The following is a 14154-nucleotide window of genomic DNA, read 5'->3' on the forward strand; positions in this document are numbered from 1 at the left end:
CTCACCCGGGATCCCCAGCAGTGATGCTCAAAGCCTGTGCCATGTCACCATCAGTTTATTGCTTTGGTTTTTGCCTTTCTGAGCTTGCTCCCACACTCGCAGTCACAGTCTGTCCCTTTGCTCCCCCAGCACAGAACTCTTGTGGGTGCTGCAGCTGCCAGGAGCCGCTCGGGGTGAAGGAGCTGAATCCCAGAGACACGGTCTGGGAGCAGCCGGCTGCAGATTGTCTGCGATGGAGCCTGGAGGACCCGGAGCTGCAGCGGGTTCCTGTGAGCCCTGCGTGTTCCGAGGGGCAGCAGGAGACCCCAGGGACTGGCTGTCCCCCCCGCTTGCTGCATTGCAAACCATGGCACTGCCATGCTCACACCTCCTGTCACCTCCTCTGACCGCGTCTGCGCGCACCCTGGAGGCTGCACAGGGCACAGGTAGATAACTTCATCCAGGTCTCCTCAGGGTGGGTGATGGAGAGGGGTCAGAAATGCCCTGTGGAAATGGCAGGCCACTGGGGAGGCAGGAGGAGCCTTCACTCACTGCAAGCTGTCAGCCAGGGCTGGGTTTCACTGGCACATCTGGTCACACTCTAATCCTGCTCTGTGGTGGGACTTTGGAGCACAATGCAGTTGCCTGGTCTCAGCAGCAGCCTTGATGTTCCTCAGAGGATCTGTTGCTCTTGCTGGGAATACTGGTGAGGATTTACTGGAAATGCATTTTAACTTTTCTGATATCAATTGGTTTTACAAAGAAAATGGCTTTAACGCACCCAGACTGGATCCTTTCCTGGGAAGGGTTAAGGCCAGAAATGGGCTTCTGAGTTGTCAATTGCTGTCAAGCAGAGAACAGGAGAAAGGATGCCAGTTGTGAGGTCGGAGGAGTGGGGTGGCTGCTGCAGGGGCACTGGCCAAGGATCCAGAGCTGGGAAGTAAGTTCTGGAAAATGACTCGCTCTTGGTACTGAAGCCCTTGAAGCAGATGTGCTGTGACCCTCGGAGCCCTGCCCAGCACCAGGCCAGGAGGAATCAGAGCAATGTACCCACCTCACCTCGACTGCTGTTTAGAACAGGCGGCTCCTCCTCTGCCCCGCACGATCCGGGCTCCAGATCCCGGCCTCTTCCTGGGTGAGCTCCATCCCGGCAGCTCCTCTCCCGCTCCAGCCACTTCAGAGCTCCCTCAGGGAGGGGGTTCCTGGGCTCCGCTCTCCCGCTGCCGCAGCCGCTCCAGCAGCAGCCGCACGTTGTCCGTCAGCTCATTCCGCTGCCTCCCCATCCCTGCCAGCTTCACCGGGCGCAGGCTGGCGTGGGGGGGCTCGTACCCGTGCGGGCAGCAGGTCTCTGTCAGCAAGAGCCATGTCCAGTCAGGGTCCACGGCCATTAAGTGGAGGAAAACACTGGGAAACGGTGGGAAGAAAGGAAGGAGTGAGAAGGGCTTCTGCTTGGCACCCAGCAGGGCCCTCAGCAGAGCTGCGGGACGCTCTGATGTGCTCTGCCAGCTTGAACAGAGGCGCATTAGAGAGCACCATTAAAATGGCTCCTGTGCTCAAGAGAAGACAGTGGAGCTGTTTCACAGCTGCTGGCAAGTGGGAGAAAACCTGTTCTGCCCAGCAAGTTATGGACATCAGCCCAGCACCTGCTGAGTAACTGACCCAGGCTCTGGTCTGGCAAAAGCCTGTCCCAAGCACTGGGAGGTGACTGCAGCGTACGCACGTGCTGCTCACACCCAGGATGCTCTGGATCTGCAGCGCTCCTAAAGCAAGGTGTGGATGTTGGTCAGCACCCTCGCTGGGTTTGGCAAATGAGGGGTCAGCTCACTGGACTGCTCTCCATTTTGGGTGGTGAACACAAGGGGGTTCCTGGGCAGCTGCCACAGGTAAGGTTAAACGCTGTATTGAGGGCATTGTATCCTAATCCTTATTTGCTGCCTCCAAATTGTCTTTCTTCTGCACAGCACCTTTCACAAAGCAGGATTTTCTTTAAAACCAAACAAACCCCACACCTCCTTCCTTACCAATGGAATGGAGGAGGAATGGCAGCTCCTCAAATGCTTTACACTGTGTTGATGGTTTTCACTGTGAATGTCAATACCTCGGGTAAGCCAGGGATTTGATCTCTGAGCAAGCACCCTCCTGCCTCCAGCTGTGAGCCCCATTGCAAAGCCTCTGGACAGTCCTGCTGGAGAGCAGGAAGCTCCCAGGAGGGAACGGCTGGTTGGCATGACCTGCACTTGCTCATTTCCCCTGCCAGCTCTGCCTGCAGTAACCTTTGGGCTCAGCCAGGCCTGTCCTGGGGTTTGAGAAGCAGCGTCCACTGAAATCAGTCACGAAACCATGAGGAGAGCAGTGGGATGAGGCGATGGGAGGGGCAGAGGTGGGTCTGTCTGTCCCCGCAAGCAGCACTGGACGGAGCTCCCCTCTCTAAAATCAAAGATCACCTGCTCCAAAAGCCACACAAAATGCAGACCCCACTGTGTCCGAACTCTCCCTGAAGAATCTGCACCCCTCGAGTGAGCTCATTTCCTACCTAAACCAGGCAGGAATCCTGTTTAGCAGCTCTCCTGTGAGAGGGAGCACGGTGCTGAGGGGAACCTGGGAGAGCACAGAAATGAAATGAAGGCACTAGAAAGCTCCCTCACCTCACAACAATCCTGTGGCTGGGTGACCCTTACACCATGAGCAGCCAAAGCTGTTGCTTTTCCCTGTCTGCCATTAACCCCTCGCCTCTCTCTCGGCGCAGGTCTCTGCACAGCAACGAGGGGAGATGTCCCTGCAAGCTGCTGGCAGCGTCCCCTCCTGTGGGTGCTGTGGCTCCTATCGGTCTGCTCCTGAGGAACCAGCCTGGACGTGCCCCAAAGCCATGGGCAATGAACCTCCTTCCTGGGAGCGGCTGGATGTAGGTGAGCTCACGGGGCTCCTGCTCCCCTTCCTTGTTCCTGCAGCTCTCTGATGGGACACAGGAGGACAGGCCTGGCCCCAGGGGCAGGGCTGGCACCTCCTGCCAGCCCCACACCAGCTCTCCAAGCTGCTGGTGCTCGCTTGGCCGTGGCAGCATGAGCGCGCTGCTGCCAGCAAACAGCAGGTCCCAGTGGCTTCCCCAGCTCAGGATGGGTGCTGGGCAGCTGCTCGGGAACAATCCTCTCTCCGTGTGGCGGGGCAGATAGGGCCAGGCAAGATGAGTCACTGTGAAGTAAACATAGGAATGGGGAATACTGTTCAGCTGGCTTCTGCTTCTCCAGCATGGGCACAACCTGGGCTCTCGTATCCTTCCAATACCTAAAGGGGCTGCAGGAAACCTGGAGAGGGGCTTTGGACAAGGGCCTGTAGGGACAGGCCAAGGGGAATGGCTTTAACCTGCCAGAGGGGAGACTGAGATGAGCTCTTAGGCAGAAGCTCTTCCCTGTGAGGGTGCTGAGGCGCTGGCACAGGGTGCCCAGAGAAGCTGTGGCTGCCCCATCCCTGGCAGTGTTCAAGGCCAGGTTGGACACAGGGGCTTGGAGCAAACTGCTCCAGTGGAAGGGGTCCCTGCCCATGGCAGGGGTTGGAGCTGGAGGAGCTTTAAGGTCCCTTCCAACCCAAATCAGGCTGTGGTCCTGATTCCCAGAGAAGACCTCTGCTCCCTCAGCCTCTCCCCATCAGCTGCTCTGCAGAGAGCCACCCCCAAGAGCTTGGTGGTCCCTGGAGAACTCCACAGCCTCTGGTGCTGCAGTGGCCTGAGGTGTGTGATTATCTCCGATAACCCGGAGTGCCGTGCAGCTTAAAGAACAACTTGACTTTCACATTTCAGACTAACGCTGGGGTAGTTTCTAAGCAACCTGTTTCCATGGCAAAGAATCCTGGGGTTAATCCAAGTTTGTTTTCTGATGTTGCTTTTTTTTTAAACTTAAATATAACTTTATTGGATTTTGCTTGTGCAGGTGGCTCTCAGTGTACTTGAGCCCAGCACGAGACTGATGGCTGTCAATCAGCAGGCAGTGAACTACACAATCAACGCAAAGGAGGTACGCTGCTAGACCAACTCCCAGATCTAAAAAGGTCCAAAAATAGTTCCTGTTTGTTCCTGTTGTGCTAAACCACTTATTCTACCAGCACAAAGCAGAGCATGGCTGTTTTCTTACCTTTTCCCAAGCTCCAAGCAAAGCCAGGGCACAGTGGATGGGCTGGCAAAGGACAAGTCTGGCTGCTGCATCTCTGCTGAACATTAAACTAACAGGCTTCAGTAGGCACTGGGGAAATTATTTCTGGAGAAAACCAGGAGAAAACCCCCATTCCTACCCAGGTGGTTGATGCAAGGGTCAAATGGTAAAACCTCCAAAGCTCTGAGGGTGCATTAGGAATGGAGTGTGAATTTCCAAGCAGCCTGCAAAATGCAGAACTCCAAAGTTGGCACAGGCTAGTGACAACTCCTTAGACCCTATCCCTTCAGTTTCTTTTTCCCTGGAGTGAAAAGCTTGTCAGGAATGATACAACTTAATGGACTGATGAGAAGCTCAGATTCACACATGGTGACTTTGTTTGCACCATCACACCCCACCTTGTTCTAGTGCTTGGGCCCCACATGCCCCCTTAGCTGCTTCAGGGGTTCTGGTCACTGTACCTGCAGTGCACTGGCTTATTCTTAATGGCAGGGCAGACACAAGCAGTGCTCCCCAGCTTCCCAGGCTCTTCTGCAGCAGCTCTGGGTTGGGGTCTTTTTAGTGTGTTTTAGGTTGTTTTGGTGCATTTTGTTTTTCTCAGGCTTTGGAAAACACTCCTCTCCTGGAACACTCCCAGCAGTCATCTTACAACAAAGCCCATTGTCCCATTTTCTCCTCCTCAGCCATGCTGGAGTCCTTTTTCCTTTTTTTCCCCAGTGTCTCTTTTTGCCTGGTGAGTATCGCATGAAGCTGCAGTTACAAAATTCACTTACTCCCAGTGGTTCACCTAATGAAACTACAGGGTTCCATAAATGGGATTAAGCGGCCTCCTTGGGGCATGATAACATCCCTGGAAGACAGCCAGAACTCCCTTGGTTTTTTCTCTTGTGGTTCCAGCACCTTGGCTAAAATTCCTGCTCAGCCCTTCGCATACCTGCACGCTCCTCACTCGCTCAGTGCAGGGAGTTATTGGAGCTATGACTGACTTTGTAAGACCTGACCTTGCTCTTGGCAGGTCACAACTCATGAGTTGAATAAGAATCCAAAAAGCTGAGCAAAGGCCACTTAGTATAAATCAATATGGCAAGCTGGTTCCAAACATCTTTTTACCTTGTGTGATTTCTGCAGTGATAAAGCTGAGTTATGTGACGTATGTTGGCACTCAGGCTGTGGCTAAGATTAGCTCTGGCCCATCTGTTTTTAGAAGCATTTAAAATGCAGAATTCTTCATGTATCAGGTGATAAGTGCCCTTGCCTGGATGGAAAGGGCCTTACATGTGACAGCCTGTGTCAATTTGCAGGATTGCTTTTGGGCACATGGAGAGCAAGGAAAAGGACTGGAGCTTACAGGAATGTGGTGCTTGAGCTGCTGGAGAAAGGAAATTGGGGAATGGCTGAGAAGTGATTCTTATCCGGCTGAAGCCTTGTATCATGTATTCTAGTTAGAGGTGATTGTGCTGTGCTTAACTCTGATCCCCTCAGGCTCCAAGACCAGGGATCAGACAGGACTAAACTAAAACAAATAGGAATGAAAACTACAGGTACTGCCATAGGCATGGTTAGTATCAGGCCAGATACAATGCATGCCTCAGAGCATGTATGTGTCTGGTCAACACAGCTGCACAGAGAGCTGTTCACAAAGGCCTTTCTTTGTTCAGTGAAATGTGCAGTGCATCAGAGGCAGGGGGGAGCAGTGTAACATGTGCCATTTCCCTTAAAATAGAGTAAAAATAATATACAGGAGAAAAACATTGCTTGCCCTGAACTTTACTGCCCTTTTCCTCCAACAGCCGTGAGCATCCTTCACAGTACAGCTTCTAATGACTCCATCGCATCGCAGGGCTCAGGCAGTATTTTCCCCCAGCCCTACCGGGGAGGGAAATTGCACAGCTTTTTAGATTGTTTTGTTAATGATTTGAAAGCTTAAGGTTCCAAATATCTAGATGGATCCTGGTGCTCTGCTTTCCTTCCAGCATTGCTTACACAAATGAAGGCTTTATTGTGCTAAGGGTATGCAAGCCTACAGCGATGAGCCTCTCAGCAGAACAAACGCTGCCGAAGCCTGCTGCGATGCAATGAAAGCCACGAAGGTAAAAATAAACCTGCTCTCCCCAGTGCAGGAATACAAACAAAGGCACAGCTACAGCTTCTGAGCACGCTCCTTCTGAGCTGCTGCCCAGCCACACAAAGCCCTTCACCCCATGCACCTCAGAGACCGGTGCTTGGCGAAGGGAATGGCAGCTCTTCTGTTTGCCCTCTGAAGTCTCCACACCCGCTGAACCTGCTCCCTGCTGGCTCCCTCCCCGTAGACAAGGCTGCCCACACAGAGAGGGAGTTCTCCCCTGTCCTTCAGCAGGGACAGAGAGGCACAGCTCACCCATTCATGCTCTGTAACTGGGCTCGTTTTGTCTGCTGAAATCTCTGGCCCTGTGTCCAGGTGACAACATATGACAACAGCAATTTCTTATCCTGACGGCAGGAACATGCTGAGCAGGATCTCGTACACCGAGCAGCAAAGTATGTCTGTCAACACTTCACAGAGCTGATGTGTGTTCACCTAAACTGTTTGTGCTCCTCTAACCTCTCCCAGAGCAAGACTGGTGCCAAGACTGACAGCTTCCCAAACAACTCTCATCCACCTGGCAGAGCCCCGCCTGGCATCTTCATAGGAGCCCAGGGAAAATGGAAGGATAACAGAAGTAAATCCCCAGCCTGCAGAAGGTACTACGTGATAAAACGCATGGGAATGTCTGGCACATCCTCTTGCATAGCTGCCTTCTCCTCTGCAGTTTTATGCCACCGGTGGGCATAGAGCCCCAAGTATTCCCACAAAGGAGGCAGTTAGAAAACAGCAAGTAGCTCATCTTCTCCCTCTGTTCCCAAATGCCCTGCAAAGAAATCTGAAAGTAAGCTGAGGCTTGTGGGCATGCTACCCTCTAGCTCATTTTGGGTAGTAGATGGTACTTAAGCAGAGAAAGGGGTTAACTTCCATGATACCCTGTTGTGCAGGACTCCAACGTGCCAGAGGGAGGAGTGGGAAAAGTGCCTAGGGAAAGGGGCAACTCTGCTGCCTCTGTCCCTCATTATTTGTACACCTGATACAAAGGCATTTATGAGACATTACCTGTGGGCAGCTTCTTGCAGTTTCCTGGGTTGCTTGGCGCTGAGGTAAATCAGGCAGGCATCTGCCACTTTATTCAGGTCACACTCGCCTGCAGAAATGGAACAGAGAAGAAGGGTAGGAGGTAACCCACTGCAGCCTGACAGCTCTAAATTGGCAGCAAGAGGCTTCTGAGACTTTGAACTGTCTGACCCAGAGCTCTTCTGACCCTGCCTTTTGAGCATCTTGCTGCCAAGCTAGGAAAGCAATCAAGGGCATTGAGAGAGGAAAAGAGCAACTGCCCAGCAAACCTTCTCCCTCATCAAAGTCAGCTCCAGGAATTTAACCTAGAAGAATTTCAGAGGGTCTCATTCTGTAGAAGAATGCAATGTGCTGCATTTAAAGGGTCACTCAGAGAGATGCCCCAAAATGGAACCAGTCAGGTTAGCCAGAAGTCTTAACTGGGCTCCAGTTCTTCAGTTAACTGAGAACAAAGCATGGCCCAACAGGCCCGGCTGCAGCTATCCAGGAGCTCCACTTTGTACCCACTTCTCATGCACAAGTGACATGATCAGTCAGATTCTGCAAAGTGTTGGGAATCTTCTCTCCCATTTGTCTCTTGGGGAGTAAAGAGCAACCAGCCCCTCTTTACAGAGCTCTCAAAGAGGACACATGAAGGACCTGAATGGGATGAGGCTGGGGAAATCAGGAAATCAATCCCACGGAGGAGCAGAGGGCTAAGAAGCAACTGCAGGCTTGGTCAGTGGAGCTGAAAGGAGAAGAGGTAAGCCTGGCAGAGATCTCGCACAGCCTGTACCTCCCTGGTACTCACCCATGTCCAGCTTCTCGCACAGAGAGCCCAGACCCTGCAGCACAGCCAGCTGCAGCTTGAAGGCGAGCGTGTGGGTGTACACAGGCCTGGCTCTGGCACTTGCTGGGGCCTGGCTGAGGAGGGAGCTGGTCAGCTTAGGCAGGACATCTCTGGAGAATCTCGGCCTCAGGAAGTCCCCACACTTCTGAGCCAGGGTACACAGCACCTAGTGAGGAAGCACCAGTTACTGGAGGGTAAGTGCACAGAGCTCTGGGAGGAGCCCAGCATTCCAGAGCTCTGTTGGGACATGGCACTCCTTTCCTGGGTAGTTTTATTGCAGCTGAGGGCAATGTGGCCACACCTGATATGGTTTTCCATAGGGAGCAGAAGGTGAATGCTCGATTGAGGGGCTGAGTGACCTGCACCCTGCTTTTGTTTCACTTGACCACCTCCTGGGACTGCCCTTCTCCCACCAGCACAGTAAAGGTAGGAGTAGCTTGTCAAGTCTCACTCAGAATTGCTGGAGGAGCCTCTGATGGAAGATGCCACTAAGATATAAATCCCCTTTGTAGCGGAAACAGCCCATCTACAAGCATGGCAGTGAGCAGAAAGGCTGACTGGCTACAGCCCAGGCACCCAGTACCCATGGGTGTGTGCCCAGGAGAGAAACCAAACTGACCTAGAGAATGGCCTTAAATACACGTGAAAAGGAAGGAGGGATCCATGGGCCCAATCCATCTGGTCACAATACTGTTCCCTCTTAGAACTTGGCTTATCCTCTCCTCTTCCAATACCTCCATTGAGGAAAAAATCCCTTCTTTTCAGTCTTAACACTTCCAAAGAGGGTATTGGTGCTGGCTCCACCAAGGGCAAGTTGCACTATGCAGTGCCTCTGACAGCTGCTTAGGCTATAAAAGAACCATTTTCCTCTTCCCTGCAATACCCACTACCATTGCTCTTCCCCCCAGGAACAGTGTCAAGGTTTGATCTGTGGACAAGCTGCAGTGGGTGTGGTACAAGCCTTCCCTCTGCAGGGTGGTGACCCTGTGTTCCCAGCCACAGTTAACATCACTCCGCAGGCTCGGGGCTTCTCTCACGGGCAGAGCAATGCCTGAGCACTTGGCTTCCAAGCACCAGCTTGAAGGCTCTTGGCAGAGCCTCGCTGCTGTACCTTGAAGGCTCTGAGCACTGCCAGAGGGTCATCGCTGATCAGGCGGGTGACGAGAGCTGGCCAGACACGGTGAGCCATGGGAAGCAGATGGTTTCCGTGAGGATGCAGCACAATTACACAGAGCTCCAGCACGTCCAGAACCTGAGCAGGAGGAGCAGGCAACAGACCTTGAGCATTGCAGCTCCAGGCATCCGGGTGGATCCCCAGTGACATGCCAGGAGAAAGGAGGGTTTAACACAAAAGGGTACAGCTTTGCCTAAGCATGAGCTGGGATAACTGAGCAGTACACAGAGCACAGGCCTGGTAGGAAAGGGACAAGTAGCACAGTGACATAACCTGCACTGGGCTATGGGGATGGGCTGGAACCAGGGCATGTACCCGGCCTTATCCTGCAGGCTGAGCTGTGCACCAGGACCCTGCTCCTGGGGAATGGGAGCAGGATCACCTGGCAGGGCTGGGGCCCTGGCGGCAAGAATCTGGGTTATGCCTCACTGCTGCATGTTCTGTCTCACTTTGCAGTTCAAAAGGAGGCCACCTTCAAAGGATTTTCATAATTAAAAAGCCTTCACCCCAGGCTTTCAGCCCTGTTATCATCCCCAGCACCTTCTGAACTGATCCTGCCTGTGCACTGCAGGCTGAGGAAGGGGGATGGAATAAAGATGCTTCTGCTTCCTCCACCAAGGCTGAGGCATAAGACTTTGCTATCACGAGCATCAAGGGAAGGTGCTGATGTGAAGCCACCCCGGCTGCCATTCCTAAACCAGACAGCTCCTGGAAAACTGTCCCCTTTTCCCCTGGCAGACTCGGGGAGTCTGTCCTGAATGAACCTATGCAGCACCGACCTTCCTCGGGCAGGAAGCCCCTCATGCATCATGCACGTGCTGACAAGCACCAGCCCCTTCTCGGCCACCACCCGTCCCCTTGGCGCTGGTGCTCACCCACCTTGAGCCGCACACGGAGGCTCCTGTCAGACAGCAAGTGGATGCACCTCTCCAGCACGTCTTTGGCCAGCTGAGCATGGCTCGGCAGGGGAGCTTCTCCTTCTGTCTCACAGTTGTTTGGCTCTGGCTTAGCAAGGGTGGGAACCTCATCTGGAAGGCAAAATCATTACTGAGGCCACGCAAATGACCTGGAAACCCTGGAAGATCACAACAGCCACCCACAACTCTGCGGGTTCCCAAGTGAGGCCTTGGGCAATTTTAAACACATCTAGATACAGGCAAGTCCATGCTTGAGTTCTGTGAGCTAAGTGTCAGGTTCAGCTCAGTGTGGGACTCGGGAGGGTTTGCTTTCTTCACTGGACAATGCAGCTGGTGTGACATTTGCAGGCTCTCCTCACCATGGACTTGTCTGCCATTGATTTTTATGAGACGTGAAAAGCCTGGGTATTTAAAGCTGAAGTGTTTAAAGGTCAGGATCGCAGCACAGCCCAGTAAAGACTAAAAATTCCCTGTATTTGTGTCTGTAAGGCCTGTCAAGGACAAATGAGAAGGGAGCGGTAGCATCATTAGCCAGAGAAGATGGTACAGGGATTCCCAAGGGAGGGTGAGGAAAATGCAGCAGGATCCTGGGGAGACTGGGTCCTGAACCCAAATGACCTGTTATGAGGTAAGGAAAAACTGAGTGTGCTTGTGTTTTAGAGCCACGCAAGCCTTGATCTGCAACCACTGCACTCCCCCTTGCACAGAGCACAGGAAGAGCACCCAGCAGCACTGGGTGTGAGCCAAGGTCAGCTCAAAGCAGACCTGAGACTGCCAGGAGGGTGCCAGACCTTCAGCCTGGGCCTGGGTTACCCGTGTGACAAAAGGCAACCCCAGAGGTCCCCGTCTTTCTCCAAGTCTAACACGCTCTGCTCCCACCAGGCACAGCACTGACCTGCCTCCTCATCCCCTGAGTCGGGAACATCACCCTCTGCAATCTGCTTCTGCCTGATGTAGTCCAGGAAGAACTGCTCCATGTCTCGTGCTGTCACCGCCTGTGGCCCTGGGGACAAGGTCCTGTTCTGGCACTCGGTGCTCTGCTGCTGCTGCTGTTCTTCACTGCAGAATGAGCCAAACCACTGGACTGCAAGAGAGGAGCTGAGATGTCACTGAGCAATTGCGATCCCCCTCCTGCAAGCCAATAGGGTACCGCAGGCCCCTGGGGACAAACAGGACTCTCCAGTCCCATGGGACTGAACTACAGAACCAGGCACCCGCTGTCACATCACCGTGACCTTCCTGATGGGATGAGAACGTTAAAACCCTGCTATAAAAAGGAATACACTCCATATGCTTCTGCAGAACACTTATGGGAGCAGTAAACCCATCCTTTCTCAACCACTAAAGGCCATGTTTCTTCAGGCCAGACATAAACCAGCTGTGGAGAGGGGAAGCTGCTGGCCACCTTTTCTTGAGAGCTGGCCCACCAGCAAAGCCAAGCTGCCACCACCTCAGCTACTTGAAACCTCCCATGGCAAGTCAAAAGGCCAAAGACAAGCCCCCTTAGACTGAATTACACAAAGCAAAGGTTGTCTAGATACCTAAAGCTGTCATTAGTGAGTGCAGGACCCCGAGGAAGGTGGAAGCCTGGCTGTTGTAACACTGATCTAGCGTTGACAGGACATCTTGGATAACATCTTCTACCAGTGGCAGCAAGCTGGCATCTGAATGCCTCAGCATAGTGTCCAGCACCCGGGAGGCATGTGGCTGCTGCGCCAGCTGGCGCAAGCCCAGGGAGATCCCGTTCACCAGATAGTCAGAGTTGTCATTAATCAGACGCTGCACAGAGCCGTAGCCACAGGCCTCACTCATCTCTGCCAGCGTCCCCAGCGCCGTCTCGCTGATGAGCAGGGTCTTGTCACCAGCCTTCTCCAGCACCGGGTACAGAGCCGTCAGCAGGAGCAGCCGGAACTCCTTCCCGAGGACAGCAGCAAAGCAGCCGACCCCTTCCAGCTGGATGCACATCTGCCAGATGTTGCTGTTCATGGTGCGGGCCGTTGCGTGCAGCTCCGGGGATGGAAGGAGAATGGTACTGCACGTCCCCCCTGGGCGGGCAGGGAGTCCTGTGTGGTTCACAGGGTGCTGCTCATGGCTGACTTCTTCCGTATCAACGCTCGTGATCAAATACCAATTTGCCTGGTCTGTGTACTCTTCGAGAATGGATGTTACGGACCCTTTGAGATCGTCCATGCTCGGTGACGCTTCCCTTTCCCGGAGGACGTCCACTCCCACTCCTGCAGCTCCTGCAATCAGCTCATTGAGGACCATGGCCGCCTGCTTTCGGTACATGGCAGATTCGCCGTACAGCCCCATGAAATGATCCACAAGCAAATAGAGGTTCCCGTAGTAGCCAAGAACACGACACACTTGTTGAAGGAGCTGGAAAACCTTCTCCTCTGTGAAGAAGCGGAAGTATTTCCTCTGGCATCTGCCATTCTGCACACCAGGCTGCAGGGAGCCCTCACAGCCCCAGCGTCTATCCTCCACTACCTTCACGTCCGTCACGTCCAGCTCCAGAACCTGCATCAGTGCCTTGGAGAGGCGGCCGAGGTGGGATGTGGAGTTGAGGACGACGTTAATCTTGGGGCCCAGCAGCTTCAGGTAGCCAAGCAGCAAGCTCAGAGTGGAAACCTTGCCCGTGTCATCCTGAGAGCTCATCAGGCGAGGAAGCGCTGTGGCAAGGGAGTGGAGGTTCTCGGAGAGGACATCAGCCAGAGCCCTGCTCTGTGCTATGATCCTCTGCTCTGCAATGCCCTGCAGAACCTCGTTACATCTGCTCTGGACTTCGCTGCTTTCGTCGTTAACCAGTCCCACCAAGGCCTTCAAGAGGTGAGTGAAGGAGCTCTCCAGTGAATGGCTGCAGTTCCTCAGTAAGTGGTGGACCAGTTCCACCAGCTCCAGTCTCACTTTCCAGTGGGGGTGAACTGAGGAGAACTCAACCATTTTACGCAGGAGGAGAGAGAGCTTTTCGGCTGTACTTTTGCTCCAGTCGGCTCCTCTATGGACCAGTATTTCTGATACTCTGCTTTCCTTCTCTGGTAGCTTTTCTTTGCTCTTTGGGACTCTGGCTAGCTGTGCATCAGCCATCACCAGGCCAACAATCAGATAAAAGAGTCTGATGGCAGCAACGGTGGGTTTGTGCCCTTGTTTGATGTCTCCGGTAACGACCCGGGACAGGGAAATGGAAATCCCAGGCAGAAAGGAAGCAAACAGATCCCCACATTGCTGCGCCTCGTCATCGCCAAGGGGCCGGTGCTCCTGGCAGTCGCACTGCAGGACCAGGACCTGCAAGCACTTCAGCGCAGAGACCTTGAGCTGCTTTGCTCTCTCTCGCTCCGCCAGGCCCAGGAGCAAGGACACAGCACAGCCGAGGAGCGGGAGGGTGGACGGCTGGTACAGGGACAGGCTCACATCGCCCGAGGCCGAGTGCAGCAGCGTGCGGAGCGCCTCGGTCACCGCCAGCTTCACGTCCTCGCTCGGCGCGGCGGGGCCGGGGGCGAGGCAGGCGCAGAGCTCCGCCAGCAGCTCCCGCAGGAGCTCCGGCCTGCGCACGGCGGTGGCCGCGAGCACCGAGGCCATGCACTGCACCGCGCTCTGCACCAGCCGCTCCCGCTGCGGCCCCGGCGCCCTCAGCGCGAAGCGCAGCGGGAAGAGGACGTACTCCTGCAGCTCCTGCAGCGCCGGGCCGCTCACCGCCGCCAGCCGCGCCGCCAGCCGACACACGTTCTCCGCCGTCTGCACCCGCGTCAGCTGCACGCAGGCGGGGCGCAGCGCCCCGAACGCGCTCCGCGGAGAGCGGAACAGGGCCATGGCCGCGGCCTGCCCACCCCCGCCGGACGCGGCGTCACCGAACCGGCGCCGAGACCGCGCCAAGGCCGCGCCAAGCCCGTCCCGCGGGGCCCGGCGGCGGCACGCGCCGGGAGGGAAGCCGCGGCCGCCCGCAGTGCTCATGCGCCGGAGCGGGCGCATGC

The 14154-nt window shown here is 54.7% G+C and overlaps 1 protein-coding gene and 1 long non-coding RNA gene across 2 annotated transcripts; one reads left to right on the forward strand and one right to left on the reverse strand.

Annotated features, from left to right (window-relative positions):
• Window positions 1-39: 39 nt before the first annotated feature.
• On the reverse strand, window positions 40-13993 carry TTI1 (TELO2 interacting protein 1). Its single transcript, XM_061441969.1, has 7 exons — window positions 11725-13993; window positions 11079-11267; window positions 10146-10294; window positions 9204-9344; window positions 8054-8258; window positions 7246-7333; window positions 40-1383 (listed from the first exon to the last, which is right to left on the reverse strand). Exons 1-7 carry the CDS (start codon window positions 13991-13993, stop codon window positions 1167-1169), a joined length of 3258 nt encoding a protein of 1085 aa, XP_061297953.1. The 3' UTR covers window positions 40-1166.
• Window positions 4350-9851, forward strand: LOC133262614 (uncharacterized). The gene is made up of 5 exons (XR_009741366.1): window positions 4350-4854; window positions 6095-6211; window positions 6712-6842; window positions 7876-8005; window positions 9723-9851. It is a non-coding gene; the product is annotated as an uncharacterized LOC133262614 (long non-coding RNA).
• Window positions 13994-14154: the final 161 nt, after the last annotated feature.

This window comes from Pezoporus flaviventris, unplaced genomic scaffold (assembly GCF_033815535.1).
Source record: "Pezoporus flaviventris isolate CSIRO_AGI_PZ_B2104156 unplaced genomic scaffold, CSIRO_AGI_Pfla_v1 ptg000213l, whole genome shotgun sequence".
NCBI lineage: Eukaryota > Metazoa > Chordata > Aves > Psittaciformes > Psittacidae > Pezoporus > Pezoporus flaviventris.

Coding starts and splice junctions, on each gene's coding strand:
- TTI1 (XM_061441969.1), bottom strand. CDS start 13,993: ATGGCCCTGTTCCGCTCTCCGCGGAGCGCGTTCGGGGCGCTGCGCCCC. Junction 8,259..9,203: donor CAGTGCTCAGAGCCTTCAAG/GTACAGCAGCGA, acceptor CTTCCTCACTAG/GTGCTGTGTACCCTGGCTCA. Junction 7,334..8,053: donor GTGCGAGAAGCTGGACATGG/GTGAGTACCAGG, acceptor CCATTTCTGCAG/GCGAGTGTGACCTGAATAAA.